This window comes from Chroicocephalus ridibundus, chromosome 17 (assembly GCF_963924245.1).
Source record: "Chroicocephalus ridibundus chromosome 17, bChrRid1.1, whole genome shotgun sequence".
Classification (NCBI taxonomy): domain Eukaryota; kingdom Metazoa; phylum Chordata; class Aves; order Charadriiformes; family Laridae; genus Chroicocephalus; species Chroicocephalus ridibundus.
The window spans coordinates 6,289,426-6,302,530 of NC_086300.1; the positions used below are offsets into that span (position 1 = coordinate 6,289,426).

The following is a 13,105-nucleotide window of genomic DNA, read 5'->3' on the forward strand; positions in this document are numbered from 1 at the left end:
CCAACATGACTCTTTTGCTCCACACCTGGGAAGCTTCTCCTCCAGCTTCAGCAGGAGCCAGGAGGAGCTTAGCTGGAGGGGCAGATCTGCCTGTGCCAGAGCACAGCTCAGTCCTGGGCTTGGAGAAGATAAACCCTGCTTTCCGTAGGGAGCCCAGAAGAAAGTCAGGGCAATCCTCATGCCCAGTTGGGGCAAAAGGAGGGGCTTTAAGGTGCAACTGCCTGAGCGCCATCTCCCTGATTACTCTGAGCTCCAGGTGACCACCAGCCCTGAGGTCTCCTGCTAAGAGCTCTGCTCTTAAGGCAAAGCCTCCTGACAACTGGCTTGGAACCCCACTGGGGTCAGAGCAGGGCTGTCACCCCTAAGTGGCATTGTGGAAGGTAGCAGAGGTGGGGGGACAGCTTCCAGCACCCAAAAATGCATCTGCCCCCACTTCCCAATGGGCAGAGGGGACACTAAATCCTGAGGAACTCCATGATCACCCCTTTTCACCCCCACCCACCCACCCCTCCTCACCCCCACAGCTTGGAGGGATCCCTGCATTCAGGCACGGAGCCAGCAGTCTGTGTAATTACAGATGCTTAATTAGTGACAGCAGGGCACTTCCTTAACAAAGCAAATTAATTACAGGCAATGTGCTGCATTGAGATCTGAAGGCACTAATGAAGACCAGGACCACCTGGGCTGGCATCACCCGCCTCCTCCCACCCATGGGGAGGTGGCTCAGCTCCTGCCACAAAGTCCTCAGGGCTTGGAAGAGACGTGTTGTCCAGCCAGGATTGGGATGTCACCACCCATCTGCTGGGGATGAGCCCTGTGCAGAGCGTGGAGATAAAGACTGTCCCTGTTTGGGGTCATGCTGTCACCTGGCTTTTGGTGACAGGCTTCGTGACACCCTCTGCCTTCAGGGGTGGCTTGCGGGGAGGAAGCCCCGAAACGAGGTGTATCATGGAGCACCCATGCTCAGAACCTGCAGGATCTTCTGGGGTTGAGGGCTGGGACGTGCAGGAGAAACCACCTTGGGATGGATGGAGCTCACAGCCTCTCCTCCACCACATCATAGTACTCTGCGGAGAGAAAAGGGCAGCTGGAAGATGCGCAATGGCCACCCCCAGGATCCCACGGATGGAGGGAGTGGGGAGGGCTCAGCTTTGACCGGGTGCTGCCCGTTTCATCCACATGTGAGGGCAAGACGTCCCTCGTTGAAGGACATGGGGAGAACGTGTCCTTACCCGAAGCTGGTGGGACGTTGGCTCCCACGGTCCCCGTGGCGCTGGGGGGTGGAGGCGGGGGCACCGCACGGCTGGAGGGGAGCAAGGACAGGAGTAAGTGCCACCTCGGCATCGCCCCTTGTGTCCCAGCTTGGGCTGGAAGTCTTGTTACACCAGGAGCCCCGGGGACATGCACACGACCCTGTGCTGGGTGCCACCAAGCAGCACCCTCGTTACTCACACCTCCTCATCCTCGGCTAACGAGCCTGCGCCCAGGTACCGTACAGCCGCCGGTCCCCGATCCCGCGTCGGGACCGGCCACGCCAGGACGGGAGCGGGACCAGGGCAGGGGATGTAGTGATGGTGGAACACCACAGCCTCCTCTTCCTCTCCGGTCTGCAAAGGTACCGCCATCACCTGCGGGGAGGAACAAAAGGCAGGGCTGTGCCCGGCCCCTTTCGGCAGCCTGGGGCACCGCTCCCCAAAGCACCGGCGAGAGAGTTCCCACGGAGCCGCTCTTGGCTGCGATGCCGCCGGCACGGCACGGCACGGCTCTCCCAGGGTCCGGCTGGGTGGGCTCGCTCCCACACAAAGCCCCGCGGTCGGCCAGCATGGGAACCAGGCTGCTGGGGACACGGGGAGGTGGCAGCTCCGCAGCCGGGACCTCAAAACGCTGTTGGGAAGATTCTGTTTGATCCGGCCGCTGGGATGCGACAGGCAGGGACCGGTCTTGGGTGAAGTGGTGGGCACTGGGCAGGCAGCAGGGGAGGGGACGTGCCTCGAGATGCCAGCTGGCAGCGAGCAAGGCAGCTGCCCGCAGCCCAGCCCTCGCCCCCGCCGAGAAAGCAGCATTTGTTTCCCCCCAAGGAGATGAAATGTTTCATATGATTTAGGTTCGAGATGGACTTTTAAATGAACGCCCTTGCAGAGCCATTCTGCCTAATGAATAGCGCTCAGTCTTGTTGCTCGGCCGCCGCAGCCCCGCGCTGCACCCTGCCCGGACCGCAGCACGCAGGGAGGGTCCTGGCCCTTCCCCACTGGGCTGAATCGCCTCCAGGAAGCCTGGATGCGATCTGTGCTGGCAGAGATGGGGGTCAAACCAGCACAAAGAGCCCCAAAACCCCAAGGGGCTGCAGAGCCTGGACTGAGATGGGCTGAGACCACCCAGCTTCTGCGCCCGGAGGGATCCTACGCTGTGCTGAAGCAGGAGACGGGCATCCTGCTCTCCTGAGCAGCTCTGGAAAGGTCCCTTTGCCCACCTCTTTGGTCCTTTTGGTCCTCTTTGATCCCATTGTCCCTTTGCTCATCCAGCATCCCTGACCCTTACCTGGGCAGCAGCTGGGGATGGCCCGAACCCAAAGGATGTCAGTGCCGACATAGCCAGGTTGTTCATCACCACCTGGTGCATTTGGGAGTTTTGAATCATCATCAACTCGATTAAATCTGCCGGAGAGTAAGGGGCTCTGCGTCAGAGAGAGATCGGAGCAAGGGCACAAGAAACACGGCCATGGGATGAGTGCCTGGGATGGGATGGGGCGGCACCACGGTTTGTCCCTGTGCCCAAGCGGCGGGAGCTAAGCCAGACTCCCCCCACCCCAATTTGGAAGGCCCATGTGGCATTTAAAAATTATTTTGCTTGGATAAAGCTTTAAAATAGCCATATTCCAGCCTATTCTTATTTGCAAATGTGATTAAACATCTGGTCTGGCTTGCTGAGGGCTGCTCACAAAAGGTGATTAGTGGTGCTGGAGGCATCAGACTTTCCGCCCATTCGGAGGAGAATTGCTGTGGTCCTGGCAGCGCTCAGCGGCTTGGCAAGGCTCTGCCTTGGCACCAGGCGGCAGAGCCGGTGTCCTGGGGGTGGCACCGCATGGGGACCACGCCAGGGTCAGCTCTGCTTGGCACCACGTCATGCAGGGGGGGCTCAGACACCCTCCCGAGGAGGCAGGAGCTGGGGCTGGACCCACCTCCATCCCCAGGAGCAAGCACCTACGGAGCTGGGTCCGGGAGAGGAGCGGATTGGGGAAGCTCGGTGCCTCGCCAGCCCCTTCCCTGGCTCCGCATGAGGAGCTGGGACACGGAGCAGCCAGGCACGTACAAGTCCCAGTCCCCTTGGCTGGAAGCCCAAGCCACGAGGTGGCCGCTGAGGGCAATCAGGCTGCGGGGGAAGCGCAGCGTCTGGCTCCACATCCCCATCGAAACATCCCCATTTGCCGCAGGCGTGAAGTTCCCCTGCAAAATGCCTGCAAACCTGCTGGAGGGGCTGCCCCCGAGATCCCACTGGCTTTCTGCACCAGACCCACGATCCACTTTTAGCTGGAATCCTGGGAAAAAAAGGGGTTTGGGCACCCCTGTGTCCCACATGCCCGATCCCAAAATGCTTTCACGCCCTGGGATGGGCTCCCAGGGCACCCATGGGGCAACTGACCCTCCAGCAAGGAGCATTACAGCACAACCCGGGAGGTGGCCGGAGCCGGAGCCACGAGGGGAAAGCGGGCCAGCAGCCAGGCATTGAACCGGGAGGAGAAAGCAGGCGAAGGGCTGGCGGCTCTTAATGGATCCCACCCGTCCCGCTGGAAAGGCAGCCGGCTGCGAGGGGCCGGGCTGGGCTCTCCTTTCTCTTCCCACACCAATTTTGAGCATGCCCTTTCCTCCGTGTCTTTCTAAAGACGGCCTAACCTTCCCCCCTCCCCGAAACGCTGCGTGGCTTCCCCCGCAGAGTGTCCCGGGGACCACAAGCTCCCCCGTCTCTGCTCTCTGCTCCCCCAGCCCAGATTGCTGGATCCTGGGTTGCACAAGGTTGGGTGAAGCCCCTGTAGACAGTCGGTCTTTGCTCCCACCTGCACGTCCCATGGGCTCTGGGGCTGGCACGTGTCCCACTCCGGTCCCACCTAGGAGCCCGTGTCACCCTGACTTTCCCTGGTGATGCTCCCTAGACCCACGTGAAATGGGGGTTTTGGAGGAATAAAGAGAGGTGGATTTACAAAATCAGCCCAAAACCATCCCCTGGAAGCGTCCCGATGTGGCCAAAGCCTGCCCAGATTTCAAGGTTGCTAAAACCATCAAAAATCATATCCCATGGGGCAAAGCAGCCGTCAAAGCACGGGGTACGGCTGTAAAGGGTGGGCACAGCCCCCCTGCCTGCCCCTCATCCTGAAAAGGCTGGGCAAAAGAAGAAGAGGATGAAGTTAAGCTGGTTTTAACGCTGACCTCTACAACATCTACCATCACGCACCTCCCCGGACGTCTGAAGGTCCCGTGGGGGGAACCGGGGCAGCCACCATCCCGGGAAGCTGCTGGAGGATCACCACTGGCTGCTGGGGCACCGGCACGGCCCCACCGGATCGCCCAGGTTGGAGCTGAAAGGCAGGAGGGGAAGGAAAACCCCAGGAATCTCCCGCTCTAATTTAGTGCCCCATTAGCGGGACAGCAGCCGGGGAGGAGAGGGGAGAGGAGCTGGTGGTGGGGAGGAGAGCAATGCTGGCCCCGGGAGGAGCAGGGGTGAGAGCCTCAGAGCCGGGGGTGGCTTGCACCAGCCCCCATCTTTCCAGGGGTGCAGCCCTGCAAGCCCAGATGAATTGCATGCCTGGCAAGTCCCAACCCCCGGGGACATGTCCCCGTGCAGAAGTGGCCTTCCCGGTGACCTGCAGGGAGCAGGGAGGGATTTTGCAAGGAGCAGCTTTGCTGCCCCGGATCCCAGTGCCCACCCGAAACCAGCCCCTCTCTCCTCCCACCCCATCCCGTTTTCCCCACCCGACCCTCGTGAGCCCTGACTGTCCCATAAATCCAGAGACAGAGCTGCTCTCCAGGGCTTACCCTGTGGGGTAGGATGTAGGTCCCTGCCGGCGTGCCCCCCCAGGCCCCATGGGGTGCCCCCACCTCCATGGCTGGGGCGGGCGATGGGGCGAGCAGGGCTGCTGCAGGCAGCAGGGCTCGTTGCTATAGCTGCTGGGGCTAAACAAACCCTTCCCCGCAGGTTTGGCCGGCGGAGGAACCTCCCCGGGCTGGTTTTCCCTGCGGTATATTCCCAGGATAACCCCCCGACACTGCGACAGGCTGTGGGGCAGGGATGGCTTGTGCCCCCCTGATGGCGTTTCTGAGCCTGCAGGACAGCCTGCCCGGCAGGGAAGCGAGCTGGGAGTAGGGGGCTGCAGGTTTTTCCAAGCCCTGCTACTGGTCCCCGTAGCAGGGGAGACCTGGTCCCAGTGCTGGGGCCGCTGAGCCCCGGTGGCGGCATCTCACAGCTTGTGGCTTTGGGAGCTTTCCTAAAATCCCAGGCCCCAGCACCCTGTGGTCTCCACTGGTCCCATCCATCGTGGCCGGTGGGAGACGGGGCTGCTCCTGCCCTGTGGCTCGTGCTCTCGGTGCCTCTGTTTCCCACTCTCGGGGGCTGCAGGAGATATTTGGGGACACCGAGCCCAAACGCAGCCACCCCAGGCCAGAGCAAAGGTCACTCAGCTGCGGGATAAAAGGGAAAACCTGCGATGACAGTTCCCTGCTACCTTCTCCTGGGCTTCAGCAATGTGGGGCTCTGGGACATCCCGAGCCGGAGATGATCCCGTCTTTAACAGCCTTTTCTTTCCAGTTTAGGGCCGTTGCCCTGTGTTGGCTCCGAGCCCGCTGCCAGGTCACCTCCCCGGGGCAGAAGGCAGAGAAACAGGAAAACAAGGATGGGGTGGGATGTGCTTTCCTGTCGGAGCGGCTCGCTCCTCGCCGCACCGCCTCTTTTATTGGGACTTGTTGAAAGGTCCTTTCAAGCACCGGCGGAAAGCACGGGGAGGCAGTGGCAGCGCGTCCCTGTGGGGCTGAGACGTGTCACCTGTGCCTGGGGGGTGCTCCGGGACGTCGGAGCAAACCTGGTGATGAAAGGCAGGGAGCACTGGGAGATGGGTCTTGGCGAGAGTCTGGGATGGCTTTGGATGTCTGGGATCGGACCTACAAGGCTCTGCGGTGCCCGCCGTGGGATGGAAGCATCCCTGCCTGTGCACCACGGGTTTGGGGTCTCAGTTGGTGGAGCGAGAAAGTCCTTCTACCCCATGGGATGTCCCCTTGCAGGTCCTCAGAGACAGCGTCCCCCTGTGCACAACCAAGGCACAGTGGCCGGGGATGTCGCTCAGCCCTGCCAGTGCCACCTGAGTTCTGGTCCCCAGGGTGCCCATGGCACAGCGCCGGGCCCCCTGAGTCTGGCTCCCAGCCTCCTGGACCACTTCCCTGGAGATGCGATGACCATCCACTGTATCCCGCCATGGAAACCAGGCAGGAATCAATTGCACCAGAGCCTGGCTCCAACCCCCAGCTCTTCCCGACCACGAGTCCTTCCCAGGATGCTCACAAGGGGTTTTGTGTCCAGCAGACCAAAACCAGCTCATATTTTCCCTTTATCTCCCCTTGGCCAGAGAGCTCTGCGTGTCCAAGCTCATCTCAGGCAAACACTGCATAAAATATTTAAGCCCTAGCAACCCCATTGCCATGAAAAACCACTTTCTCCCCCAAAACAGCCCAACTTCCCACTGGTCTCAGGTATCCTTCCTCCACCTCCACCAGCTGCGTTTCCCCCCGACTCCTCTTCTGGGTGATTATTTCCACCAATATTACATCCAAAATCCGCCGTCCGCCGATAGCGCAGATCTGGGAACTTTTCCCAGAAACCCAGCCCGCAGCCAGTCCTGTTCACTGAGCAGGAACAGATCTCTCCAAAAACTCTTGTTCTGCCCCAAAATGTCACTGGAGACACCCCCAGAAGCCAGGGGAGGAGCGCTCCGAGGCCGGCTGCCTTAGCCCCCAGCCGTTGGCTCCAGTCAGGCTATTTTCTGCTTGATTAGATTTCGCTCCGAGTTCCTAATTTCTCCAAGCCCCTCCGGATTATTCCTCTGCCTTTTGTTATAGCTCCCAAATTCCCATTATTTGCACATTTAATTACCGTGCTGATTACCCCCTGCTTCTGGCAGAGCCTGCCTTGCTCTGAACAGAGCCCGGGTATCCGCCTCGCTGACGCTAATATTGTTCTCATCTGTGGGAAAGATTCAAGCTCCGGGGCGAAGGCAGAGGGTAGAGCTGTGCTCACCGTGGCACGTCCCTTTGGAAGTCCCCCAGCACGTCTGTCACACAGAGGGAAGGTCTGAGCATCCGTGGGAGAGAGGGAGCAGGGGATGCAGGCACCGCGCACCCGCCCCTGCGTGTCAGCCCCGCTCTCAGTCTTCTTTAAATCACGGCGTCATTGAATTCGGGCGGCGGATATCAGAGCGGGGGCAACCCCTGCCCAGCCCCCTCGGGCAGGAGCACTCAGGGCCTTGTGGGTGGTTGGGCTGCTGGGTGATGGATGGATGTCGGGTGGCATCACAAGTGCTGGCCAGGAAAGCGTGGGCTGGGCACAGGGTCCAGAGGAGGCCCCGGAGATGCTGGGAGGGCTGGAGCCCCTCTGCTGTGGGGACAGGCTGAGAGAGCTGGGGGGGTTCAGCCTGGGGAAGAGAAGGCTCCGGGGAGACCTTGGAGCCCCTTCCAGTACCTAAAGGGGCTCCAGGAAAGCTGGGGAGGGACTCTGGAGCAGGGAGGGGAGCCATGGGACGAGGGGGAAGGGTTTTAAACTGAAAGAGGGGAGATTTGGATGAGATCTGAGGAAGAAATTCTTTGCTGTGAGGGTGGTGAGCCCCTGGCCCAGGTTGCCCAGAGAAGCTGTGGCTGCCCCATCCCTGGAGGGGTTCAAGGCCAGGTTGGACGGGGCTTGGAGCAACCTGGGCTGGTGGGAGGTGTCCCTGCCCAGGGCAGGGGGTGGCACTGGGTGGGCTTTAAGGTCCCTTCCAACCCAAACCATTCCGTGATTCTATGATTCTATGAAATGCAAATGTTAAGGCACATAGGATGGGCACAGAGGAAGGCAGCCATGGCTGTGCTGTCCCCAGGACACAGCCCGGAGACACCTTTCACAGGTAGAAATGACCCTCCAGCTGGAGGTACCACCTCTTATCACAAAGGAGGGGTGAGGTGGGGTGGGGACCCCCATCAACCGACTCACCAACACTGGGGAGGAGGTGACAGCCCAGGACCAGTTTATGCTCCCCATCTTGACATGCTTGGTGATGGCCCATAAGCCATCCACACGTGCATCACAGAAAACCAGGGCTCAGGAGGGATCAGAGGATTACAACATTCCGGTGGGCATGGACCCTGCCGTCCCCAGTAAGAGCCACCTTGCCAAACCCAACCCCCAGACTGAGGTGTGTGCTGAGACACCCTGAGGATGCTCAGCAGCTAATTTTACTAGCAGCCCTCACTTTGGAAGCTCTCCGGCCTCTCTCTTAAGTCTGGAATTTCTTGTTCTGGAAACCCTCACCTAAATCTTCTCCCGAAATCAAACCCAGGGCCGGGAACTCTGGTTAGGCAGAGGGTGGGCTCCACCAGAAGCTTTGCTTTGGGCCATGGTCAGGACCAAGGCAGCGGTCCCGAAACAGGGTCAATCACCCGGGGACCAGGAGGGACGGGCACCCTCTGCCACCCCCTCGGGCATGAACCCAACATGGGCACCACGCAGGTGCAAGCAGGCGCCACAGCACAAGCTGGGAGCAGAGGGTCGACGCTCCACCGGGCATCTGGAGCGGGATCAACGTGGTCCAGCCCCTCGGAGGGAAGCTGTGCTCTCTCTTGTGCAGGTCTCCGCTTGCAATGCAAGCAAAGAAAGCTCAGCATCAACGAGCTTTGGCAAAATTAGCCGAGGAGCAGAGCAGGGGCACCCTGGGCATGGTGGCCGGCCGGCCGACCGGGAACTCCGGGATGGTGATGCATCGGATGAGCTGTGCTGCGGTACGGCAGCACTGAGTCACTGAGCTGCCCTCCGATAACTGGGGGAGGGGGGGGCGAGGTGACGGCGCATCCCTTGTGCCACCCCCCTTCCCCGGAGACAACTTGGAGCCGGAGCGATTCCCCAAATGAGGAAACACGGGCAGGAGGCAGCAACCTTGCCTCAGACTCGTGGAAGATGAAGTAAACGCAACTGAGGCAATACACCCCCCCCATAATCCCTAATCCCTTCTGGCTCTTAAGGGGCATAAAAAAAAACCAGTCCAAAAACCAGTTTGTCATTGCACATGAAGACAAATCCCGGATCCGGAGCGGCAGACTGGCAGCCACTTGTCCCCTGAGCTCTGCATCGCGCTGTCACACACAGCCGCTCGGGCACACACCTCTCGGGGATGCTCTGTGGGTCCAGGAGCGGGAGCGGGTGAAAGCATCTCCCTTTCAAAGCTAATTACAACCAAAAAATGCCACTTTCCAGGCGGTCTCACGCTGCTGGTGCTTTGAGCCCCATCTTCCCCGAGCCGTCATCCAGCCACCGTGGTCTCCTCTTGCTCCGAATCGCCCTTCGCAGGCTGTTTCCTTCCCCGGCGCCTAAAATTAAGCAAGAGGTTGTTGGCGAGGGCTGGGGACACCCCGCTGCTCTGCTGTAAGGTGGGATGGAGGTAACCCAATTAGTAATTACCAGCCCTGGGTAAACGAGCGCTTGCCGCTTGCAAAAAGATTACTGCCAGTGACTTCATTTGCTTTGGAAACGGCTGAGTCATTTGTAATTAGCGACAAGCACCAGCAGCGATCTCAGCGCTGGAGGTGGATTAATGGGAGTGCCCGTGGCTGGAGGGCAGCCTCCGGGAGCTTCCCGGGGCTTCGGAATGGTCACGGAGCCCCACGGTCACCATTCCCCCCGCCCCCCCGCCCCGGCCATGCATGACCAAAGTGATGTGCCTGAGGCAAATCCTCCTCTCCTGTCCCCTCCAGTCAGCCACCACCGTTCCCCATCACCACCACCATTGCGTGCCCCTGTGCTGGTCCAGGCGGGGAGCCCGGAGGGGGCTTGGAGGGTCCCAGGCTGGCCAGGGATTGCAGTGCCGTGAGTTTAACCTCATTTCATAGAATCACAGACTGGTTTGGGTGGGAAGGGACCTTGAAGCCCACCCAGTGCCACCCCCTGCCCTGGGCAGGGACACCTCCCACCAGCCCAGGTTGCTCCAAGCCCCGGCCAACCTGGCCTTGAACCCCTCCAGGGATGGGGCAGCCACAGCTTCTCTGGGCAACCTGGGCCAGGGGCTCACCACCCTCAGAGGGAAATATTTCTTCCTAATCTCTAACCTAAATCTCTCCTCTTTCAGTTTAAAACCCTTCCCCCTCGTCCCATGGCTCCCCTCCCTGCTCCAGAGTCCCTCCCCAGCTTTCCTGGAGCCCCTCTAGGGACTGGAAGGGGCTCCAAGGTCTCCCCGGAGCCTTCTCTTCCCCAGGCTGAACCCCCCCAGCTCTCTCAGCCTGTCCCCACAGCAGAGGGGCTCCAGCCCTCCCAGCATCTTCCACTTGCTGCTGCAAAATAGAGCAATGCCCCTAACGCCGGCAGGGCTGGGCAGGTCACCCAGGAAGGACGTCAAGCCACCATCATCTGTCCCAGCTCATCCTCAGTGGAGGAAGGGCAGGACCAGCTCGGGAAGGCCGTGGTGGTCCGGCATCACCTGAAGGGTCCCCACCGCTCCCCTTCACATGGGGTTCTTGCTGGGGAAGGGAAGAGCAGGGCGCATCCTCCCGCCATGGCGATGCTTCTCAAACCTCCTCTGGCCTTTCCCACCGCGGGGACGGGACCCGGCCACCTCCAAACCGGGCTGCTCCCCTCCCGCGACCAGCTGGGGACGGGACCCTCGGGTCCATTTGCCACCAGATGGCACCACGGCCTTGTGGGGACTCGTTGGGTTGCTGAGGGCCACCGCCACCCCCAAACCAAACCACGTCCCCCATCACCGCCTTCCTCTGCCCTTCAGCGGGAGCTGCCGGGCGTGGGGCGACGCGGGGGGGCACGGGGTTGTTTGCATCGGGTATGGTTTGGTTTGGGTTTAGCAGCGCCTGATAAGGCACCCTCCCTCTGCATTGTTTATATGCTGTCGGGAAATGAAGTGATTAAAAACGGGGTTTTTTTTGCATTTCAGTGGAAACTATTAGACGGTAATGAGTCTGGCCGGGTCTCAGCAGCCTTTTGCGTTGACGCAACCGCGGGCTCAGCCTTCGGCGGCGGCGGTCACTCCTAAGAATGTCAAACGAACGAGTGCTTTTAAATATTAAGGAGGCAGTTCTTTTATTTGCCTTTTTTTTTTCGTTAGGAGTATTTCATTTACGTAGCGGTTCTTACTGAGGTCTTTGAACGGTGCGGGGCGGCAGCGGCGCTTCCTTCCTTGGCTTCGCGTCTCGTCGTGAGAAGTTACGGAAGGAGCAGCTAATGCGGTCCGCTGCCTCGTTAAGAAATGGTAATGACGCAGGATTACCAAAATTAGCGACAGAAACGGTTCGCCCTCCTCCCACCCCCATACCAAGCGGGGTGCAGCCCCCCCCCCCAGCCCTCTCGCCTCCACAAAAGGCCCTTGGGGCCATTTTCAGCCCCGACTTTCACCACGGCCCACACCTGAGTTGTTTCGGTGAGGAGGATTTCGGGGGGCGTCCGGGGATGCGAGGCTGGACCCTTAATCCCAAAAGATTCCCGGGGCCGCCTTCCCCGCGCTCCCGGGTTTCCTTCGCCCCTCCTGCCCTCTCTGCTTCGTCAATAAAAGCATTAAAATGGTGAAGTTTGGGTCAAAACTCCCCTTGCTAAAGGGGCTGGGGCTTTGCAGCGTGGAGAATTATATCTATTTATATATTTTTATATTTGTATATTTATGTAATTATATGTTCGTATATTTGTATATTTATCTATTTATACATTTATATATTTGTATATTTATACGTTTATATATTTGGTTTTTATATATATTCATAACATATATGGTTTTATATATATTATATATATTTTTTTATCTATATATATAAGGAGGAGACCTCAGGTGAGGGTCTGGGGTGCGTAGGTGGCCCCGAGGGCAGCCCCATCCCTGGGCACGCCTGGGGGGGACCCTGCTGGGGGGGGTTCGTGGTGTGTGTCCGTCACGGGTTGCTCCGACACCCGGGGTGCACCAGCACCCCCTCTGCTCCGCTCCGCTCCGCTTCCGTACCGGTAGGTTACAGCACCCACCGCCCTGGTAGCAGCAAACCACCAAGATCACGAGCTCAGCCGAGACCGAAAACCTCATTTTGGGGTAGAATTAAGGTTATTTCGCCGAGCCGGCCGGACACCCGGTGCCCACCCAGGGCCTTTCTGGCCAGGGGGGGCGTTTGGGAAAGGGGGTCTGGGGTGTCGGCGGGAGGCGAGCAGGGAGGATGGAGCTGGGGACGGGGATGTGCCAGGGCCGGCAGGGCTTGAAGGAGCATCACTGCCCCCCACCCCATGTGCCGGCGTGTGGCCAGGCATGCACACACGTGTCAGGGCATGCGTGTCCCGGCATCGCGGCATCTCCTTTGAGCTCTCTGCCTTCCTCTAGCCCTGCCTGGAGTCGGCTGGGGAGCGTCAGCACCCTCGGCATGCCCCCCGCGCCCCATCCCGACGGCACCCCCACTTCCCACAGCCTTTACCCGGCGGTTTTCCGGCTCAGCAGCATCCAAGGAGCAGGTGAGAGGGCTCCGTGCCCTCCGCTGCGCGTCCCCCTGAGCCCAACTGGGGGTCCCCGTGTCCCTGACGGGAGCAGAGAAGGGGATGCTGGCAGCCCGGGGGTGGCCAGGCTGGGGTGTCATGTCCCCCCCCCCGCCCCTGTGCTGCTGCTCCTCGCATCCAGCCCTCTGCGTGGGGAGGGGGAGCGGAGGGTGGAGCCTGCCATATTACCAGATCCAGGAGCTGTGACATTCATTTTCGCAGAGAGACGGAGCCCGTCGGTGCTGGGCAAGGGTGGGGGGGACAGACGGAGTCGGGTGGGCACAGGGAGCGGGGTCAGGGTCACCTGAGTGGGACCAAGCATCCTCCACGGGAAAAGATCCCGGAGGGAGGCGGCAGCAGGACAGGGCTGGGAAGG

The 13,105-nt window shown here is 60.2% G+C and overlaps 1 protein-coding gene across 1 annotated transcript; it reads right to left on the minus strand.

Annotated features, from left to right (window-relative positions):
• Positions 1 to 832: 832 nt before the first annotated feature.
• PRR29 (proline rich 29) lies at positions 833 to 5,133 on the minus strand. The gene is made up of 6 exons (XM_063354745.1): positions 5,028 to 5,133; positions 4,447 to 4,570; positions 2,539 to 2,672; positions 1,453 to 1,628; positions 1,233 to 1,303; positions 833 to 1,067 (listed from the first exon to the last, which is right to left on the minus strand). The coding sequence occupies exons 1-6, from the start codon at positions 5,094 to 5,096 to the stop codon at positions 1,036 to 1,038; spliced, it is 606 nt and encodes a 201-aa protein (XP_063210815.1). The 5' UTR covers positions 5,097 to 5,133; the 3' UTR covers positions 833 to 1,035.
• Between the last annotated feature and the right edge of the window lie 7,972 nt (positions 5,134 to 13,105).

Excerpts from the sequence above, each read along its gene's own strand:
- PRR29 (XM_063354745.1), bottom strand. The coding sequence starts at position 5,096 with ATGGAGGTGGGGGCACCCCATGGGGCCTGGGGGGGCACGCCGGCAGGG. Across the intron at positions 1,629-2,538 it reads CATCCCCAGCTGCTGCCCAG|GTGATGGCGGTACCTTTGCA; the intron begins GTAAGGGTCAGG and ends TCCTCCCCGCAG. Across the intron at positions 1,068-1,232 it reads CAACGTCCCACCAGCTTCGG|AGTACTATGATGTGGTGGAG; the intron begins GTAAGGACACGT and ends TTCTCTCCGCAG.